This window comes from Pseudorca crassidens, chromosome 14, assembly GCF_039906515.1.
Source record: "Pseudorca crassidens isolate mPseCra1 chromosome 14, mPseCra1.hap1, whole genome shotgun sequence".
NCBI lineage: Eukaryota > Metazoa > Chordata > Mammalia > Artiodactyla > Delphinidae > Pseudorca > Pseudorca crassidens.
In genome coordinates this window covers 67,532,429-67,555,167 of record NC_090309.1, presented here as the reverse complement: position 1 = coordinate 67,555,167, position 22,739 = coordinate 67,532,429, and the positions used below count along the sequence as shown (strand labels likewise).

Genomic DNA, 22,739 nt, shown 5'->3' with positions numbered 1-22,739 from the left:
ACTGTTTACAAAATCAGTAATGCCTCATGTATTAGAGCACATGGCACTTATGGTAAACCACTTCACATTTTATCATTTGGAATAAATAAAGGTTTTTATGCTTTGAAAGTGCCCCTTTCAAGTGCTCCTTCCTCCCGCACTGCCCATCTACCAGGCTGTCAAACTTCCTTTAGTTCTGCCAATGGACACCCTTTTATCCCCTATTCAACCTCCTCCTTTAGTCTCCTATGGACCTGGAAACCAGGTAGTCATGTTTGTTAGAAAAGTTTGTAAATTAATAATAAATAGAATTTTAGGGTTTCCCTGGTGGCGCAGTAGTTAAGAATCCACCTGCCAATGCTGGCAGCACGGGTTCGAGCCCTGGTCCGGGAAGATCCCACATGCCGCGGAGCAGCTAAGCCTGTTCGCCACAACTACTGAGCCTGCGCTCTAGAGCCCGCGAGCCACAAATACTGAGCCTGTGTGCCACAACTACCGAAGCCCGCGCACATAGAGCCCGTGATTCCACAACAAGAGAAGCCACCGCAATGAGAAGCCCACGCAGCGCAACGAAGAGTAGCCCCCGCTCGCCGCAACTAGAGAAAGCCTGGGCAGAGCAACGAAGACCCAATGCAGCCAAAAATAAATAAATAAATAAATAAATAAATAAATAAAAATAATAACAATAATAAATAGAATTTTAATGAATGGCTCTGGGTCGCTAACTTATGAGTAAAATGCATGGACCTTGGGAAATGGCCACTGTTCTGATTTTCTGCCTGGGTTCTGGGTTGGTAGGGACGCCAAAGTGAGGGATCACTGTAGCACAAAACATCAGATATACCGACCATCCGCTGATTAACTCTACAATGCAGCATGGATTTGTTGTTCTTCTTTGAAGTAGATCTGATGGCCCATAGGTCAGGTAAACAGACTGACACCCATCACATGCAGAAGCCCTTTAAGAAGTCGGGTGTTTTAAATTCACTGGCACCCCCCAAATCCAACCATCGGGAGATACTGTCAGCAGAAGATCACGCAGTGACCTCAGATGCCAGATCCAGCCCATCCCACCTGGACCCTGACAGCTCTGTTATTTTCTGTGCTCTTAAAAGTTCAATGTACCCCCGCCCCACCCCCAGACAGTTAAAAGTTAGCCGATCCCTCTACCAGTTTATAGATGCCGGTACAGATGCCTACAAACATATCATTCCCTCTTCAGGTCTTGAAACCTAGACTATTACCCCAAATGTGAGAACGCGGCATGTCTAAGGTCATTTAAGTTGGACACCTGTGGAGTCAGTATTGTATAAAGGAAAGAACACCAAGCCTGGAATCAGATTACTTAGATGACGTTTCTGCTTGTGACAAGGTCGTGGTCACAGGGAAAGAGAGCTGGTCTTGACAAGTCCAAGGCAATCTTTCTGCCTCGCTGCTTCCCTCTTTGTATGCTGCCCGTCCAAAGGGGAGATCTGCAGAAAAGAAATCTTACCAGACGAGAAGGTGATGGCGGGAGACACAGTCCTGAAGAGCTGTGGGTGGGTTGAGCATGGGTTGGTCTCAGCCAAAGGCCACCCTTGGGCCATATGCAGAGTCCTCGGTGAGGGCCAACGAGCGTCCAGCCTTCTGAGGAGTACAGAGTCATCATCGGCCACTGGAATAATGAGGAAGAAAATTATGATCTATTCAGACCCATCTCTGACATTCAGTTAAGGATGCTTCATTTCTCAGTCACCAGGTCCTAGAGCCTGATGCAGGACTTGGGGCCTCCTCCCCCATCACTCCTGGGAAGCCAGACAGGACATTAATGGAGAGCTTAGCCAGAAGGACCACACCATCCCATAGCAACTATAAATCAACCTGAAATACAATCAACCCTGACTTCCCTTTTTGCCTGTGAATGATGATAGCCAAGATGCAGGCTGATTCTATATTCAATTCTCAATGCAAGTTTCCCCCATGAATTCAATTTGGCGTGCTTGTGACAGCAGTGTGCAGGTGTGCGGGCCGACGGGGTAGCAGAGATCCAACAGAGCATAGTCTACATGTTTACATTTGTCTGACAGCTTTATGTGGGTGTGACGAACGGTCCCTCTAACTCACATAGGGGGGAACCTCTGGGGAAACCACTCCCCGGGCCAGTTACATAAAAATGGTGATGCTGGTGATGATGAAGATGAGAATGGTGAAGTTACCAGTGGGGTCAGAGAAAAGCCCAGAGTGAAATTCCAGCAAGTTGGCTGCCACTCCCTGTAGGCCTCCTCGATGGCCTTGAGGATCTCCTCAAGGAACCAGAGGTGGTCAGAGCTGGAGAGAACATTAGACATCACCCAGCCAGCTCATCTCGCACACAGGGAAGCTGAGGCCCAGAGATGCAACGCGATGTGCTGACAGTCCCACAGGTGGTTACGAGGGGTGCTGTGGCTTCACCTTGGGTCTCAGTCCAGCTCTCTTGCCATGATAGCACGTTGCTTTCTAGGAGCCTCTGCTCGAGCTGTGAGCTGCCCTGCGTCAGGAGCCACTCTGATGGCTGTCCTGCTCTCTCAGTGTGGAGTATGTCGCTATGGAAGGATCGCTAGGGATCACGTGTCCTTGGGGATCTGTGATTGGGTACGGGCTCAGAAGTTCTAACCATTGCCCCTCCACCTGCATCCCACCTTCACACTCAAATATGGGAGTGATTGAGGGTAGATACACGTTGAGGGTCCCTATATCTTAGAAGCTTATTCCATAAACTGAACATCCGAGGTCAAGGAAGAAACCCCAGCTTTTATGAGTCTCTTTCTAAGCAGCCCAAACGGAGGATGTGTTTTCGACAGAAAGGGCAGATGATTCAACTCCAGACTCCAGTGTCTCCACATCTGGCCCATGGCAGGTGCTCAGTAAATCCGTGCAGCTTGAATGGAAGGGGAAGACAGCCAGTGTCAGACACAGAGCTGTTTTCTCCTCAGCGTATCACCGCATTCATTCAACAAACACTTGTACCTTCACATATGCCTGGCACACAGTGGGTGCCCAGTCATACTTGATGCACAAATGAATAAGTGCAATGAATACAGTGCTCCATCGTGCACTCAGCAGAACGAAGGGCACTCAGAACCCTTCTCCTTCACAAGCCCCTGAACCGGCAATGGCCACTGCTCCCTAAGATGACATGAATCGACCCGTGGAGAAGGTCTTACTTCTGGCTTCTGGAGGTATATCCCTTTGCCATCTTGGGTCAAGTTTTGGAAGACGTCTGTGAAAATGCAGTAGAAAAGAACACAGCTAATGCGTGTGTATGTGTTGGAAACAAGAGGGACTAGCTCCTCCCATACGTCCCCTCACCCAGGAAGCCAATTTCGGCCTCTGTGCAATCACACGCGCCACACTTGTTCTAAGCGAGCCGCTTCACACCTTGGCCCTGGAGCAGGCAGGGCATAAGGTAGTTCGGGTAGATGCAGCTAGGTTTCACAGGCACAGAGCCAGCGTTCCCCAGAGCTCCCTGCACTGGCAGCAGTCCTCTCCCGTGCTTGAACTGGGGACAGGTGGGCAATCCACGAGGAGAGCAGAGGAAGCCCGGGCCCTCCCTCCTTCCCCCCAGCTCACCCTGCATGTTCTCCACATGCAGCATCAAGCGGACAGAGCTGACGAAGGCCATCTGGAGGTCAGGGCTACCGTAGCGGATGAGCATCAGCTGGCAGACGTCATCACTGAGCGCGATTCCTGCATTGAGCAAGGGTTCCCACCGTGGGTGCCGGAAACCTCATATCCAGCTCCCCTCCCACCTGAGGCCCCTTAAATTGTCCCTCCACTTCCGGGACCTGAATCCTAATAGCCTAAGATCTTCTTTTACGCGGTTCATTGTGAATTTTTCAATTATTTAGCCTATTAATTTTATTGTCTCTCCATTCTCCATCCCTGTCCCCTAGGCAACCAGCATGAGGATCTTTTCATCACGTGGGTTACTGGCCTTGAAGGCAGGAGGCAGTCTGCTTAGTGGTCAAGAGCATCTATCTGCCTTGGCGTCTGGGAGTCCTGGATTTAAGCCCCAGGCAAGTTAACTTCTCTGAGCTTCAATTTCTTCCTCTGTGCAGTGGGGATTAGAACAGGGTGTTGGCAAAGATTAAATGCGAGTATACATGTGCCAACCCTCAATAAACGTTAGCTGTGATCATAGTGATAATAATCAATGGTTTAGTTATTCACAGATCCTGGTCTTTGGGCCTCTGAACTCGGGGAGTAACCCTACTCATTAGAAGATTGCAGGACGCCACACACCCTGCCCAGCACCACTCACCCCCGCCGCCCCATCCCCTGCCTGGTGTGCGCCCTGCAGCATCACCTCCCCACCCGCCTCCAGGCCTACCTGTGTCCCTCATGGCAGCCCGCAGCTGGGCCCAGTTCAGGCGTCCTGAGCAGTTAGTGCCTTGCTTGTGGAAAACCTCCTGCGAAGAGCCCACACCAAAGGCTAAGGAAGCCAGGCGTTTCCAAGCCCCACCTGAGAGCCCTCACACGCCAGTGTCAAGGCTGCAGGACTGCTGAGTGTGAGGCTCCACCGGTAGGCCCGGCTGCCTAGACAAGAATAGGGCAGGGGGTCCCTGTCAGGATCCCACCTCCTCTCCCAGTTCTCCTTAAGGCTTGTGAGAGTGGGCGGTCTTTCTGTTACGGGGGATGGAGAGTCTTGGTATAGGTAAACGTGCCTAATCTGAGCACGCCATCCAAATTTTGAAGGGCTTCCAACCTTATGACTCAGGAGACGGGAGGAGAGTTGTGAGTAATGATTGGAATAGTAGGAGGGAGCCAATTTATGAAGGACTCTAAATGCCATGCTAGGGAGTGTGAACTCGACTGACGGCCATGGGGAGTCTCAAAACATTTTTAGTAAGGAAGCGATGTGATCAGATGTCGCTTTAAAAATTCAGAAGACTATTGCAACAGGCTCTCTGAGTTTGGGAGAGAAAGGAGGAAACACTAAAAGGACATTAGGGAAGATTAGGTGAGTGGTTGGGCTGAAAGGGAGAGGGGTACCTTATAGTTTTGCAGAATTGCCATTTCTGCACTGTCCCGTGGGAGGCGTGGTGAACACTTGTTCTTACCTGATAGAGCATCAGCTGCTTCCACGGGTCCCCGAATTCCTGGATACTCACGGTGCCGGACGCATTAAGCTGATAGCAGGGTTAAGGTCAAAGCCGCCAGGGGAGTTTTGTCCACACCTCTGGAGGCAGTAATGGGCCCTCCACACAGCAATGTGCAATTTGGGACACCCCATTCAATGTTAGCTATCCCTAGCTGGCCTCCCTTGACTGCTCAGTGCAGCCCAGGGCTCCCTGGCCCTTACTAGGAAAGGACAGAATGAGCTGCAACACAGCAGCACTGAGAGGAGAGGATGGTCTGATGATGGTGATGATGACAGTTACCACTTAGTGAAGCAGGGTATTCTGACATGGCCAATCTGATGCGATTTAAATAAAAAATAGTAACTCTTTTTCTCACTGTTGTCAAAACCAACTCATGGAAGGAGTCAGGCACAGGGCGGCTAAGGATGCCTCTTATATTTAGTCATTTTAGGAACGGTTAAAAGCTGAACGCTTAGCCCTGTAGACCACGTCCAAGTACCCCCGCATCAGAGAGACTGGCTCAAAAACACCATGACACACCACCTCTCTTTGAGCCCTGATGGTGGGCCTAGCGCTGAGCTATACACTTGACCTATGGAACTTCATTTTCACCTAGTAGGTGGGGTAGGTACTAACTCCTCCCTCTTATGGATGAGGAAATGAGGGCTCAGAGAGCATGATCTTGTCCAAGTTCATACAGCTGCTGACAAGGCTGGGACCTGCCCCAGTGCCTGCATACCTGACCACCATCCCACACTGCCCGCAGCCTCTGCAAAGTTTCTGCCAACATTCTTTATATTTGCAACCCCTCTCACAGTATCCATTCTATGTGCCTCTTTGTGGCGTGGGTAATTAAACTCCGAACAACTTAAGGCAGAGGGTTTGCTAGAAAAATGACAGTGTTGAGAACGAGGAAAGCTGATTTCGCGGCATGTCACGGAACTCCCCAAGCTCTGGTTTCCTGATCTGTAAATGGGGGCAGCGGCTGCCCCATCACCAAATGGAAAACTCAGGACCCTGAGGCTCTTGTAAAAGCTTCTTGTAACCTGGAGAATTGTTACTAACCGCCACCCTGCAGCTGCCTCATCCTCGCTGTCAGGAAGTAAGCTTATTGTTATTAATAACAATATTGATCACTTTTCGATGACAGTTCTGTCCTAAGCATTGTACGTGGGTTATCTCATTTGTATTCATATACAAATCTTACAGAATAGGTTTCGTTTTGGGGTGTTTTTTTTTTGTATTTTGGCTGCTCTTTTTTGGGTCTTCGTTGCTGCTCACGGGCTTTCTCTAGTTGCAGTGAGCGGGGGCTACTCTTCGTTGCGGTGCACGGGCTTCTCATTGCGGTGGCTTCTCTTGCTGCGGAGCACGGGCTCTAGGTGCACGGGCTTCAGTAGTTGTGGCGCATGGGCTTAGTTGCTCCGTGGCATGCGGGATCTTCCCAGAGCAGGGATAGAACCTGTGTCCCCTGCATTGGCAGGTGGATTCTTAACCACTGTGCCACCAGGGAAGCCCCAGAATAGGTTTTAATACCATCTCTGTGCTGCACATGAGGACCTGGGGCACAGTGAGGCTAAGTGACTAGTCGGAGATCACAGACCTAGTAAGTGCTAGGGTTGGGATTCAACCCCAGGCCGCCTGGCTCCAGGGCAAAGCTCTCTAACAGCAGAATGCATCCTCCCACAAACCCAAAAAGATACATCCAGTAGGGCCAGGATCCCCTGGCAGGCCTCGAGGCTGAAGAGAGGCTGTTCGCTCCTTAGACCTGTGAAGGAACGGAAAGAGTCTGCATGGGCGTGGCCCCAGGACTGCATGGCCCTTTTCTGAACAGGAAGGGGCAGTGCTGCCTAGGCTGGCCATAGGGCCCAACGACCACCATTTACGTTGGGGCAGGAAGAATGAGAACAGTGGAGACAGAGAGAGAAGGCTTAGAGGGGATTCCTACATCCCAGTAACACAGTAAAACCCTGCAGAGAACATTCTGGTTTTGCTTCACAGTAGGTCAGATGAACATGGTCCTGTGTATCGGAGGGCTGGGATGGGGGCAGACAGGACGATAGAGTCACAGGCTCCCCAGTCTGAAAGGGCACCTTTTTCAAGCTCCCACCCAAACTGGGAGACAATCTCAGATGTCCTGACAGATGGCCTGTCGGTTCTGGGAGCTCACTTTTTCACATGGAACCATAGCTCCAAGTCAGGAGAAACTTCTCCTGTTAATTCCAAGGGAAGCGCCTGTAAAACTCACTCACTAGTCCTAGTTCTACCTCCAGAAAAGCATAAACAGGTATTTGTCCCCTCTTCGACTCCTCCCCTCCATTCGAAACATCTAAACATTTCTCCATCGGTTCCCCAGATGATATGGTTTCTAAATCCTCACCTCCCTCTTCTACGCACTTTGCTTTGCGAGCGTCTCCCTAAAATGTGGTACCGAGACTGGAACGCACTCCTGCAGATGCAGGTGGATTAAGCAGAGTACAGTGGGTCTATCACTTCCAAAATTTTCAGTCCACATTTCCCAAATGAGGTTCCCAGGGAGACGTTTTGCAGAGAAAGGGTTTTGAGTTCAAGTACATTTGAAATATTCTGTATCTATGACCCTTGTCTGCATCACCATGTACCGTAGCACGTGATCCGTGTACAGGAACCAATGTTGAAATTTTGTTTAATGCAGAATTTCCTAAGCACCGTTGACCATAGAATCGAACCCATTTTACTTCATGGAACACTTACTAAAACCTCTCGGTTTCTAACATTTCTCAGAACACAATTTCAAAAACACACTAAATGCTTCCATTAAATACCGCCTGAATCTGGGTTCGCTTATTTAGCAGCAACTTGAAACTATTAGCACATATTAAGCTCAAGGTCAACTAAATTAACCAGATAGCTTTCAAATTAACTGCCACAAAGATGAGGTCTCTTCTCTTAGGAACTTGTGCAACTGATTTTTTAAATATTATAAAATGGCAGATTTTAATTATCACCCTGACTACATTTCATCTTTTGGGCTTGGGCACAGCTTGTGGTGAACATTCTGAATTTTAATTCTGTTGGCTATTATATTAATTATTGCTCCCAGTTCTGTGCCCTCTGCAGATCTGATAAGCCTGCATGCCATGTCTTCTTCCAAGCCATTGATAAAAGTTGAGGAAGTGTAAGGGGACCAAGGGCAGAATACAGAGCCTCTCAACTAAATACTTAAAACGTATAGGCTCTGACCCATAACATAGAATTATCTCTCTGGGTTCATATTTATATAACTCTTGGGATGATGATAAAACTTGTGAATCATATTGCAACTTTCCAACCCACATTTCATCATTTATTATGGGAGACTTTACCAACTATTTTGCCAAAAGCTATAGCAGCTCTCTGATCTATCAACCAGAAACCCTCTCATAGGAATAAATGAAAGCAATGTGTCCATCCATTCTTTCCAAGGTCATTTTGCATACTTGTGATTAACGCCTTAAAAATTTAAATGTGCAGAAGCCATCTCTTTTACATTTTTTTTGTTTTTTGAGGAGGTGTAGGGAGGGGCTGCATCTCACATTGTATAATTTCTAGAGTCTCCCTTTCTGGCTCTTTTATGATACCCAAGTTTGGCTTTGAGAAACCATCTGGAAATTATACAGTTTCTGAGTGTGTTTGGGTTTGAAATCTTGGCTTCATGTAAAGGAGAGGCAATCACATATTTCAGGTAGCAAATACCCTTTAATTGTTTGGTTTACTTTTTTTCAAAATCATGTTTTTCTCACTCAAAATACTTTTATATGGGCTTTAAGCTTTCCTGATGATTTATCCCAAGCTTCCTACAAAGGCATCCACACCGCCCATCTGCAGTTCTCCTTCGTGATGTGCTCCTATCAGATTTCTGTGGGTTAATCAATTTAACTATGAGCTCATCAGAGAGCTCTCTGGTAAGCTAGTCGATACTTAATATTTATTTGCCGGGTTGAGAAAATGAATGCCATTCTTCCACATGGACTTTATATGCCAAGAAAGAACTATTCAGCTATTCTTCTCAAATTAGCAAACTAGCAGAAATCTTCATTTTCACTGCCATCTATCTTTACACACTCAACTAAGCAAAAAAAAAAAAAAAAAAAGAACAATTTTCTAAGCTGCATAAATTCCTCTACCTCTTTGTCAGACCACACGACCCACCCTGGTATAAGACACAGCTCCTGGGGGGACCAGTGGGCATTCACATGTCCCACCAGGAGAAAGAGAAATAGACCCAGAGTTCAGAAAAGTTGTGACCCCTGAGTCCTACAGGATGACTCTGAAATACTCACCTGCCCAGGGCATGTGGTTCAGGATCTTCTGCAGTTGGACTGCATTTATTTCTGGATGCTGGAGCAGAAGCAGAGTGGTAGAAGTGAATCATCTCTGCTGAAGGCTCGTTAGATGCAGAGGGCCCACAGCTAAAGAGGGTTGGGAAAGGCCTCTCCCACATCTGCTCAGGGTGGCACATATGCCATTTCTGGGCAGAATAACTGATGCCATTTTCCTGCACATAAGGAACATGACTAGACGTATAATTAAATCTGGAATTTCATAAGAACTTCTACAACAGTTTAACTGGGTGCCAAGTTCAGAGCACCCCAGCAGGGCAGGACTCTTAAGAGGTAGACTAATAGTGGTGATTCTCAAACTGGGTTCTATAGAGATGCTTTGAAAATTCAGCAGTTGGGTTTCCGTTTTATTACTAATAAACTATCCTTAGCCAAGAGTCCAGATTTCCATTTTAGAGTTCAGAAAAGCAACCCTTTACATGAACATTTAACTTTAGAACATATTAATGCAATATAAGTGCCATAAATTTGAGCTTATAAAATGGCTATAAGTTATCTGTTCATATTTATCTGTTTTATATATGTTAGGTTTCTCTGTGAGATTCCATTTGATAAAAAGGACTGCCGCAGAAGAGGTTTGGAAACTCCTGGTATGGAGGAAAACTTTTATAAACAACACACATAAGATTCTGATGTATCCTCTCTGATGACATTAAGCAAAATGCCAGTGGTGAAGATGAGAGAAGATGGGAGGGCTGTTACTAACACAGGCAGTTCATGTTCTTCCAGTTGTAATGACATCACTCAGATGTCAGGCCCAGATTTCTTGCCCTGTTTCTAAATGTATTTCGCATCCTTCAGGTTAGGGACGGGGTGGCCTCTTGCTGGTGCTCAAACCTGGGTCAGCTCAAGGAAAGAACTGGAAGGGACCAGGAGGGTAGGCTTCCTCCTCCCCAATGCCTCTTACCAGTTCCACCCCCACCAACCCACCCACGGGGTCTTCTCCCTGGGCGTCCCTCCCCCAGACCCCCCAGGGCTCATCATTGCCAGGCTCCACCCACACCTCCCAACACTGAGTCTCACCTCTGCCATATTCCATTGTCACAGGGATTAAAAATTAAAGTTGTTTTTCCTACAACAAATCAATGTAGCTTCCAAGAACGGATATGCATTTTACAGGAGCCTTCTGGAAACAACAGCTCTATTCATTTGTCTAAAACCTTGAGGGCTTTCATAGAAAGTGGCAGTTTGGGGACTAGAAAGCCTTAAATCACAATTTACACACAGGGTCAGGCAGATGCAGACCCGCCCGCCATGGGATTATAGGCTCCACAGCGTGCCCTGCTCCTTGCTACCCACCTTGGTTCAACTTACCTTTTCAAAGAGTTGGGTGAAGAATTCATCCTGCCCTCCATTTGCTCTACGGTCTCCTATAGGAACAGACACACAGAAGGACTTGGTCATTCCCCTGGACGAATGGACTCGCGTGCACACACTAATGTGCTCACGGCTCCCAGGCCTCTGAAATCTGTGAGTCTGACCTTGAGTGCTGGTTTAAATGTTTTACCATAGCACTCACCCACATCCCTGTTTCTCCAGTCGTCACTGGCTTTGGGGAAGTAGCAAACCGTGAAAGGGGCAGAAGAAACACCGGGTAGAGAGAAACAGAAGGACATGGAGGTGTGACTCCTGCATCTGGGGCTCTGGGCCTTCAACGCCAAGGACCTGACCAGAGGGCAGTTATTTTGGTGCAAAAACAGCAGAATCTGCATACTTCTAGGGCACGATAGATAACATACCATGTGCACCATAGAGTAGGGCCTGCAGGATCTGCAGACCTCTTCCCCGGACCCCTGAATGTGAGGGGAGAAGCCCCCCTTCCCAGCTCTGTAAACAGTCCCCATCATGTGGAATTCCACCTGACAACTCACCTTAGGGAAGACGACACTTGAATTGCGGCCAATTTCACTGAGGGGGGAGAAAAGACCGAATTACTTCTTGGGGATCATTTTGGGAACGTTTTGACCAATATTCTCCCACCCCTGGGAACTCACCTTCCCAGTTCCTTAGCTGACGCCCCACTTGCCCTTGAAGTGTGCAGTCTGGCACAGGGCTCGGCACACGGCTGTACCTCCCCACGTGCCCTGTGTTTTCACCCCACGGCCTTTGCTCAAGCAGAACCCTCCACCCCGTGTGCCCTTTCCTTCCCCCACCCTCATCTAACTACTCCCACTCGTACGTTCAGACTCAGTGGTCTCACAAGGCAGTGAGGCCTGGGACCAAGATAAACTATCTATGCCCGAAATATGATGGAAAAAGAACTGGGTTCTAAGCACTGAAGGGCTGTCATGTCAGAACAATCATAGGCAAAATACAGGCTTACCTCATTTCACTGTGCTCCGCGTTAGTGCATTTTTTTACAGATTGAAGGTTTCTGGCAACCCTGCATAGAGCAAGTCTATGGGCGCCATTTTTCCAACAGCACTGGCTCACTGCCTGTCTCTCTGTCACATTTTGGTAATTCTCGCAATATTTCAAGCGTTTTCATTATTATATGTTACTGTGATCTTTGATCAGTGATGTTACTATTGCAAAAAGATTCTAACTCACTGAAGGCTCAGACAATGGTTAGCATTTTTTACCAGTCAAGTTTGTTTTTTTTTTTTGGCCACACAACTCGGCATGCAGGATCTTAGTTCCCCGACCAGGGATCCAACCTGTGCCCCCTGCAGTGGAAGTGCAGAGTCCTAACCACTGGACAGCCAGGGAATTCCCGAGTATTTTTTAATTAAGGTATGCGCATTGTTTTTTTAAGACATAATGCTATTGCACACTTAATAGACTACAGTACAGTGTAAACATAATTTTTATATGCCCTGGAAAACCAAAAATATCCTGTGACTCTCTTTAACACAGTATTTGCTTTATTGCAGTGGTCTGGAACTAAACCTGCCATATCGCCGAGGTAGGCCTGTAATAAGTTTGGCTGCGATGAGTGTATATTGATTTATCTGAGCCTGATGGTTGATGACAGCCCCCCTCAACTCAGCAAACCCTGTGCATCTCTTAGGAATCACCACGTCCTTGAGGCCACCCCTGCTTCCCCCAGGACCATGGAAGGGTGGCTCAGATGCTTCTCCTTGGTGCTCTCCAAACACCCTGGACAGATAAACGATTACCCCAGACACAGCATAACATAAATAACTGTTCATACGTCCATGTCCTTTCCAGCCTTTGAGCCCCTGGAGGGCAGGGGCCAGACCTGTTCTAGCTTTTTCTCTCTACATCCAGCAGAGTGTTCATTTGTTAGAAGGAGAGCGGGGAGGAAGAAGTGAGGGATGTCTCCGCGAAGACAGCTGCCCTGCTCTCCTGCTCACCCTGTCCCCTGTGTTGGTCACAGAGACCCCCGTCCTCCGCCATTTTCGCCTCACCCTGCCCCCCTCCCCTGGCCCGAGTGGACCCCAACCTCCGGGAGAGGCCTGGACCTTACTAAAAGACGCACTTCCTGGAGAAGGCTCTGAGGACGAACTCAGACTCCTGGCGGGACTCAGATGTGCAGGGCACAGTGACGTATGTCCCAGGCTCCAGCCACAGCTCCCGACTCACTTCCTTCTCTCTGAGAAACGTCTCAGGCCAATTCAGGGGAGCATTTTCCCAGAAGAACTTGGGAGACGGTCTCCTCTGGTCATCATAGCCCTGTGGGTAGAGGACGGGCACCTTTGCTGGAACCCTACATGAGGTTGAATAAATATGTCGACTGATTTGACTTTGTGTTAAAAACAATATCATACACAAGATGAGGTGAGGAATGTCACTGTGTCTGCACTTTCCACTTTACAGTTGAGGGTCTGAAGTTCAGACAAGTTAGGTCATCTGCACAAAGTCACCTAGCGGGTAAGAGTCTCAGCCAGGATTGGAATTCAGGACAGCTGAGCTCCAATGTCCACATTCTTGATACTTCCTGAAGCTGCCTCCATGTATGTGCTACCATTTCAAGGTTGATCATGACATGATTATGCTCATAGGTACAGACGGACCACCAGCTGTCTCCCTCCATACAGATCAACTGGATATTCCATGTCATCTCAGTGAAAGCAGCCTCTAAAAGAGGAAAGAGTACTGGCCAAAGCTCAGAAGACCCAGATCAGAGGTCTGGTTTGTGTTTTGTTTTATCTCTTATTTTTATTCTCTCTTTCTCTCTCCCTCTCTCTTTTATATCCCCCTTTGGCCCTATTTTTCTCTCTTGCTTCCTCTTCCCTTGGCTCTCATGCAGGGCTATGGAGGGAGGGGAGATCCATAGGGGGGATGCACACAGTTGCTGCGGAAGACACTATCCACCACATAAAGACATTTCCCAGATTCCACTTAGGGCTGGGGAAACAAAATGTATCTCTTGGTGACACATGCTTTCTTTATTGAGACAATGAGAACTAGAAAATCAGCCCTTTGCTGTCTTTGCCCTGGCTGCCAGGAACCTCAGAACTAAATTTTATAATCAGTTGCAGTAGCTGTTCTAGGTTTAGTGCTCCTGGTAGAATTAACTGCTTCCCTATCTCTCATCTATTTATAACTTTTTTCTCGTCTTTTGAATTCTGTAACTGGTTCATAGTTTTGTTCTGTTTATACTTTTTATTGTAGGTTGACCCAATTCTATTTAGGAATAGGCTTGATATAAATAGCTTTTTTATATGAAATAGTAGAATTTAATAGAAATTCATGGCCTTTTAGATTTGTCTAGATTTACCAATGTCTATTTTGAGATCTGGCATCATTTATACTATTTCCTAGACTTTTTTTTTGAATTTTATTTTATTTTTTTATAGAGCGGGTTCTTATTAGTTATCTATTTTATACATGTTAGTGTATATGTGTCGATCCCAATCTCCCAATTCATCCCACCACCACTCCTTGACGAAATAACTTTTTCTTTTAAAATCAATAGGCACCTTTGGGAGCGCTCAGTATTCCCTCCGGAGGAAAACAAAAAACCCAACCAAGCCAAGACACCCAACGCAAAATGGTTTCTTTACAAAAACCCTTTCACTCGATTCAGTCCAATCTGAGAAAATTGAGTTTTTCCCTCCTGTTTTCTTTGGGAAACAAAGAATATCCGCCACCCTTCAGAGGCTGGGATAGCTCCGGCCTTCTTAACTGATCCCTCTAGGCTGCCACCGCAGCTGAAACACAGAGCTGTTGCTGTCCTCTGCCTGTGTTTCTGTTTTGTTTTCCCAGCCTTTGTCCCTCGTCCCCTCATAGGTGGGCTGCATGGGCTCCTGATGTCCCATCTGTTATAGATCTATTTTATTATGGGCTTCATAACTCAGGCAAGATTGTGATTTTTCCTTCTTCCTACGTTGTGACAGTCTTCAATATTAGCCCTAAGTATTTATGTAGGGATTTAATCGATTCTAAAATTTATTGGTTCTACGTCAGGCTCAGACCTGTCTATGGAGGTATAAGGACTTTGGGGGGCCCTTGGATAAAAAAGAACAGCAGATGCTCTTTACTTGCACACACAGAGGCAGTTGGCATTATTGCCAGACCTTCCCGTGGCTCCTTACATAAAGCTGCTGCAGTCTCAGTGAACCCGGGACATCACTCCCTACCAGGGCCAGCCTGGCAAGTGTGCAACTCACCTTGCTCATCTGAAAAACAAAAAAGAGAGGCCTCATTAGGCAGTGAATCCATCTCTTTCACAAGCATGAATTCTAATGGAGGCTGGTATACAAGAAGACTCTACCCAGAGGCCACTTCCCCTCCCATAAGACTTGCTGTTCCAGTCAGTGACATTTTAATCCATCAACAGAAATCCTGGATAAAGGTGAGGCAAGGTAAGCTTGGCTTTTGGGGAGGGGCAAAGGGAACTAGAATTAATTGTACCAACTGTGTGCCAGGCACAATGATAAGCACTGCTACACGATCTTCTTTTACTCCACCTTTTGCATAAATATCATTGTCCCCATTTTACAGATGTAGAAACTGATGTTCAAATGCAAGAAGGTGGCTTGTTCTAGATCACATATTCCCAAGGATTTGCACCCATGGTAGACAGAGAAGGATGTAGGTAGACAGAGATGGATGGTAAAGAGGACAGGAAACAGGAAGAAAGGATGAGACTCCACGAGAGGCCCACCTACCCTGAAGAGGTAGAAGCCAATGGCGAGGTGAGGCTTCTTGTTGCGGTGCCTGTGCCTGGGCTTCCGGAGCAGGGACACCAGCACACTACAAGGCATCTGGAACCTCCTGCCCTCCTGGGGCCTCCAGACCGACAGCAGGAACTTAGGGTTCTTCCAAAATGTGTCTGGGGCAGAACATAGCCAAGGTGAGACAGGCTCCCCTAGCATCCTGCTTGCCAAACCACAGAGAGGAGCACAGACCCAGGGTGCTGCCCCGGGATTCCCACCCAAGGTCCACCCGGACAGAGCTGGGGTCCACCCGGACAGAGCTGCACATAAGCTAAGGCTTGGTCCCCGTTAAAATGCTGCTCCCCTGGGACCACAGGCACATTCTCTTCAGTTAGTTAACAGTCACTGACCCAGGCAGTGAACATCTCCAGGACACAAAGTCTGTGCCAGGCAGTGTGCTGGGCAAAAGCTACAGTGGAGAGTAACTCTCAGGTCTGTGTGTCCATAGAAGAACCCGAGGTGGAAGGGGTGGGAGGGAAGGGGACAGAGCTGTGGGGACCAAGCCTTAGCTTATGTGCAGATTCAGCCTTCGGGGGGACACTGTGGGGGAGATGAAGGCAGAGCCAGGGCCGCCCGGGCCCCGCTGAGATCTTACCCCCTTCACATCTTTCCTACCCAAGAGACGGCCCATTGTGGAGACAGGGACACAGTCCCCAAACCTCTCCACTTGGAGAATGTATACGCTTTCATCTCCTATACCTGATGACCTGGGAATCCTTGACTTGTTTCTCTACCAAACTCTAGGTAAGGAGGGCCTGATGCATACGATATAAATACTATTTCAATCCTGCCTGTTATGGGGTGGTTACTTCAGCATATCAGTGACCTTATCCTAAAACCACAGAAAGATGTGACCCAACCTTCTACTATGCCTGTGCGCCTGTGGCCGCCTGGTGCCGATTAGGAAAGGGAACCCTCTGGAAAGATACACCCCCAAGAGGTAGGCAGCCTGACTGAGAATTCTACGCCCTGGTGCAAATTAGGACAAAGGTGCCCCATCTTCCTGGTTCACATAGCCCGGGGCCAGCGCACGCAGCTTGGCCAGCAAAGCCCCCTCACCTTCAGCCAGGGGCCCTGGGCAGCGGCTCTGTCTGCAGCCCCACCTTTGCCTGGAGAAGCTGCCCCTTTAGACCCAAGAGCCCCTGTCTCCTGTGCACAGGCTCACCTCGGGGTGACTTTGTCGGGCCACCAGCTGTGGTCCCTTTCTCCCATCTCCCCTCCAGCACGGTGTACGACCACTTCTGGACCACCTCCTGACTCAGAAGGCCTGGGCTCAGTTCACAGATGACCAGAAGCATGAAATGTGCTTTAAAGTCCTGCAGTGTCATCCTGTGTAGAGGACGAAGGAGATGACATCCAGTCATGAGGACCAGAAGGGAGGCTGCAACTAAGTAATGGGCATCCCAGCCCTCTGCTGGACCCAGGGCCCCAGCCTCCACACCCCCATGCAGAGTTGAGCTGGCTTTGGACCCATGAGACTGGGGCTGGATGGACCAGTGTGACGGTCCATCTTGGGCAGGTGGTGCTACCAAGAAACCCCACCCTGTGGCTGGAAGAAGCCTCCACAATGGCTACCTGAGGGCGATGTTCTTGGGCCACTGATGGTGGTGATAAAGTGGAATTGGGGCATTCATAGCTAGTCAATTGATTTATACATGTTCAGTAAGAATTGCACAAATCAGTTCCTCATCATCAATTGATAAAAATCTTCGCCCCAATTGGCTAACGTTGTGCCCCAAGGCGTGTTGTCTGAACCAGCTCAGTTTACTATCTGTAAACAGAAATAATAGTATTTGCAGGACTCTTGAGTTCAATGACCACTTACTTCAAGAGTGAAAGGGACACAGCAGTCTGAAAAGGATGGGTACAGGGAGAGGAGGGACAGCGTGGGAGTTAATAGTAAGGGTGAAAAGTGGAAGGAACGGGGAACAGGTGGGTCTCATGTCAGACACCCAGAAGCAGCATCAGCTCAGGGTGTCTGGTGGCCTTTCATAAAAAGGGGTGAGAGGCTTCGGGGTGGGTGGGGGTAGTATTGCTTTGCTCTGGAGGGCACAGGTGCGGTGGTTTATAGTCGGCAAGAAACAGAAGTCGGAGAGGAGGCAGTGGCCACACCCACCCTCTGCTTTGAGCACCCGCTGAGTTCCATGCCAGGGGTCTCTGCTCTCATCACAGAGACTGTGCCTGTTTGATTGCCCTGCTAAGCCATGAGCCCCTAAAGGGTCTTCTTGATCTCTGTATAAGAGATCTTGTCTCTTGATCTCTCTTGATCTCATGTATGCCTGGCATACATGAGGCACCCTGTAAACGTTTGCTGGATGGATGTCCTAATGTAAGCCAGGGCGTGTGCCCCAAGTCTCTGAGTCAAATACCAGAATTCTGCATCATCATCTTTCCTCAGCAGCAGAATCTTCTCCTTGAGGCTCAGTAGCTCCCACATACTTGAGCTGAAAACAGAAAAGAAATGTTTTCATGGGGAAGGAAAGGATGGAGAGGGACATGCAAGAAATTCTTCAGTAAATGCTCTATAGTGTTGCTATTTATTCTCATCTTCCTACTGCTTGCAGACAATTACATCGCACATCCTCTATTATGAAAGCAACGTGTGACATTCATTCATCACTTACTCTGAGCCAAGTTCTGGGCTAGGCTCTTGACATATTTCATTTAAGGCTAACAGCAACTTTACAAAGTAGGGATTTTTATTGCCATTTTAAAGATTAGGAAACTGAGGTTAAAAGAGATTAGGTCACTTGCTTGAAGTCACAAAGTTATTAAATGTCAGAACTAGCATTGGAACCTATGTTACTATTGAGTTTTTTCCCACAGCCCATCATTTTGGACTTCTGTTTCTGGCTACAATGGAGTAAGGCTTTCATGTACCACTTCCCCACTATAAACAACTAAAAATGGGACAAAATACAAGAAACAACTGTTCTTGGACATTAGACAGCAGGCAGCACAGAATTGTGACCCCAAGAGGAGGGAGACAAATAAAGTGAGCCTAACATTGCCTAGACTCCTGCCTGAAACTACTTCCCTGGACAGTGACGCAGGGAAGTGGACCCACAAAGAGCCCAGCAGTCTTGCTGAGTGGAAGAGACAGAGTCTGAAGTTCAGGGAGACAAGACAGCTAGAATTTGCTGGGGAAAGTGCCCAAGAGGAGGGGGCTACTTAAACAAGGACCTCCAGAGAACTTAACAGGTGTTCCCTTGAGTCTTTGGCTAAAATAAAATCTGTCCATACATAAAATGAAATCCCACAAGACTGGACTATACACAGAACAATTTCCAGAGCTGACACCAGGCTGGAAATCATTTGAATTCCCACCAGCCAGAGTCAAAAGACCTTACAGTATACATGGGGTCTTCAGTAGAGAACCCAAAGGGTCTACACCTTAGTAGTGGGGTCAAGTTAGGCCCCAACTAAAAGTTTTCCTAGAACTGTCCTAAAAGAAAACTTCAAAGTATCAAAATAATCCCTAAGCAACTAAATCTACAATGTCCAGTATCGAATAAAAAATCACTATGTATATGGGCTTCCCTGGTGGCGCAGTGGTTGAGAGTCTGCCTGCCGATGCAGGGGACACGGGTTCGTGACCCGGTCCGGGAAGATCCCACATGCCACGGAGCAGCTGGGCCCGTGAGCCATGGCCGCTGGGCCTGCGCGTCCGGAGCCTGTGCTCCGCAACGGGAGAGGACACAACAGTGAGAGGACCAAGTACCACAAAAAAAAAAACAAAAACACTATGTATATGAAGAAGCAGAAGATATGATCCACTATCAAATCAATATCAAAAAAACAAACAACCCAATCCAAAAATGGGGAGAAGACCTAAACAGACATTTCTCCGAAGAAGACACACAGATTGCCAACAAGCACATGAAAGGATGCTCAACATCACTAATCATTAGAGAAATGCAAATCAAAACTACAATGAGGTATCACCTCACACCATTCAGAATGGCCATCATCAAAAAATCTACAAATAAGAAATGCTGGAGAGGGTGTGGAGGAAAGCGAACCCTCCTGCACTGTTGGTGGGAATGTGAATTGGTACAGCCACTATGGAGAACAGTATGGAGGTTCCTTAAAAAACTAAAAATAGAATTACCATATGACCCAGCAATCCCACTACTGGGCATATACCCTGAGAAAACCATAAATCAATAAGAGTCATGTACCACAATGTTCATTGCAGCTCTATTTACAATTGCCAGGACATGGAAGCAACCTAAGTGTCCATCGACAGATGAGTGCATAAAGAAGATGTGGCACATATATACAATGGAATATTACTCAGCCATAAAAAGAAATGAAATTGAGTCATTTGTAGTTCGGTGGATGGACCTAGAGTCTGTCATACAGAGTGAAGTAAGTCAGAAAGAGAAAAACAAATACCGTATGCTAACACATATATATGGAATCTAAAAAAAAAAAAAATGGTTCTGAAGAACTTAGGGACAGGACAGGAATAAAGACACAGATGTAGAGAATGGACTTGAGGTTACGGGGAGGGGGAAGGGTAAGCTGGGACAAAGTGAGAGAGTGGCATGGACATATATACACTACCAAACGTAAAATAGATAGCTAGTGGGAAGCAGCCGCATAGCACAGGGAGATCAGCTCGGTGCTCTGTGACCACCTAGAGGGGTGGGATAGGGAGGGTGGGAGGGAGACGCAAGAGGGAGGAGATATGGGGATATATGTATGTGTATAGCTGATTCACTTTGTTATAAAGCAGAAACTAACACACAATTGTAAAGCAATTATACTCCAATAAAGATGTTTAAAAAAAAAAAGAAAGAAAATGTGATCCATGATCACACGTAAAAACAGACCTAGAAATAAGAGAGATATGGTGGAATTAGCAGATAAGGACATTAAAACACCCATTATAAATGCGCTTCATGTTCTCAAGGATGTAAAGGGAACTATGGACATGATGAAGAGAAAAGTGAAAGATATTCTCAAATGGTATCTCTAGTATTAAAAAATATAATATCTAAAATGAAAACTACTCTGGATGAGACTAACAGCAGATTAGACACTATGGAATAAAGCCCATCATTTTATTTAATCCTCATCACACATCTGGCTCAAAGAAATTAAAAAGTTTGCCTAAGATCACACAGCTACCAAAATTAATTTAACCTGTCATTTTTCTCAAAGACAAGCACTTGTTTTCCTAAACAAACCACTACCAACAATGTTATGATGCTATATTTCTACACCACTTTAAAATTTATATAAATCGGGCTTCCCTGGTGGCGCAGTGGTTAAGAATCCGCCTGCCAATGCAGGGGACGCGGGTTCGAGCCCTGGTCTGGGAAGATCCCACATGCCCAATTAAGCCGATGCGCCACTGAGTCTGCACTCTAGAGCCCACATGCCACAACTACGGAAGCCTGCGCGCCTAGAGCCTGTGCTCCGCAACAAGAGAATCCACCACAACGAGAAGCCCAAGCACTGCAACGGAGAGTAGCCTCCACTCGCTGCAACTAGAGAACGCCCAAGCGCAGCAACGAAGACGCAACGTAGCCAAAAAAAAAAAAAAAAATTAATATAAATCTTTGGATGCCATTTTTCCACATAGATCCAGTCCCTCCGACAATTCTCTTTATTAATGTATAATAAATAGAGTGGAGTACATTCTATCAGGAGTAATATTCCACTTATTTTTCTGAGCCTTCATTTTTTCATCTGTAAAAATGATTAAGTGATAATGCATATGTGAAAATGTCAAAAGCACGCATTTGAATTTGTGTGCCAAAGGCAGCCTCCTTTGCAGCCTTTACCTACCCCGTCCTCACCCCTCCCAGCCAGTCTCAGAAGTTCACCTGTCACTCCAGTCTCCTTTCCATTCCACTCTTCCCCAGGGGTTCCGCAGCTTGACTAGGTAGGCAGGTCCATGTTTGGAGGTCACCTGTATAAAATGAGAACCAGTCCAGTGGCTGGGCTGAGTGCCAATAGCAAATGTTGCAGATATCTGGGTGAGATTCATGCCTGCAGATGAGACCTTGAAATGAACGATCTAAGGCCCTGGGAGTTGGTAAGAGGAGAAAATGGCTCTGCTGCTCACTAGCTGTGAGACCTAAGGGAAGTTACTTAACCTCTCTGTGTCCTTTTCCTGATCTGTAAAATGAAGCCAGTAGTCACATCTACTGCAATGAGTTGAATACCCTCCTCCAAAGATACGTTTACCTAGAATCTGTCAATGTGATCCTATTTGTAAAAAGGGTCTTTGCAGGTGTAATTAAATTAAGGATCTTGGGATAAAATCACTCTGGATTAGGGTGGGTCCTAAATCCAATGACAAGTGTCCTTACAAAAGAATAGAAGGGGAAAGACACAGAGGAGAAGGGTGTGTGAAGATGTAGGCAAAGACCGGAGCTATGCATTCCAAGCTGAGGAATGCTGGGAGCCACCTAAGCCGAAATAGGCAGGAAGGATCCTCCCCTACAGCCATTGGAGTGAGTACGGTATTAAGGACACATTGATTTCAGACTTCTGCCTTTAAGAAACACTGTGAAAAATTAATTTCTCTTGCGGCAATTTGTTATGGCAGCCCTAGGACACCAATACACCTACTCATAGGACTGTTGTGAGGATTGAGCTAACATGGGTAAAGCAGTTAGGACAGTATTTATCACATATTAAGTGCTAAATTTTGTTAAATACATTTGTTAAATAAATATAAAATCATAAACATAAATACTTTTAAATATAAATTTCGTTATCTCAATATGAAAATAAAAGTTCTTGACGCACACAAACATGACTGATGGTGATCTAAGAGAAAGAAGAAATCAGGTGCGAATGGAGTTGAAAAAGTCTGAAACAGAGTTAAAGGGAATTGGAGGACTTTGGGGAAGTCACACTTACACTTACAGCCAAATAAACCTGGGGTCTGAACCCAACTCTAACCATTTACTGACTCAGTTTTATCATTTCAGTTTTATCATCTACAAAATAGGGATAATATATACTTTGTAAGATTAGTGGGAAAATTCAACTATTCATTTCGTAATGAATACAAAACATTTAGTCCAGTGGCTGGTCCATAATAAGCACTCAGTAAATTGTGTTAAAATAGTAATTAAAATTATTCCGTAATGATTACATTTAGTGCTTACCAAGAGGTCTCTGGGAAACTCTCAACCCTGGGACTGAATGTGAGC

At 46.8% G+C, this 22,739-nt stretch overlaps 1 protein-coding gene across 1 annotated transcript; it reads right to left on the bottom strand.

Annotated features, from left to right (window-relative positions):
* Positions 1-1,177: 1,177 nt before the first annotated feature.
* Positions 1,178-21,562, bottom strand: CAPN14 (calpain 14). The gene is made up of 15 exons (XM_067703943.1): positions 21,399-21,562; positions 17,931-18,005; positions 16,727-16,890; positions 15,514-15,677; positions 15,013-15,021; positions 12,867-13,072; positions 11,304-11,344; positions 10,751-10,803; positions 9,377-9,434; positions 6,779-6,843; positions 5,058-5,126; positions 4,328-4,406; positions 3,568-3,684; positions 3,162-3,217; positions 1,178-1,633 (listed from the first exon to the last, which is right to left on the bottom strand). The coding sequence occupies exons 1-15, from the start codon at positions 21,560-21,562 to the stop codon at positions 1,325-1,327; spliced, it is 1,629 nt and encodes a 542-aa protein (XP_067560044.1). The 3' UTR covers positions 1,178-1,324.
* Between the last annotated feature and the right edge of the window lie 1,177 nt (positions 21,563-22,739).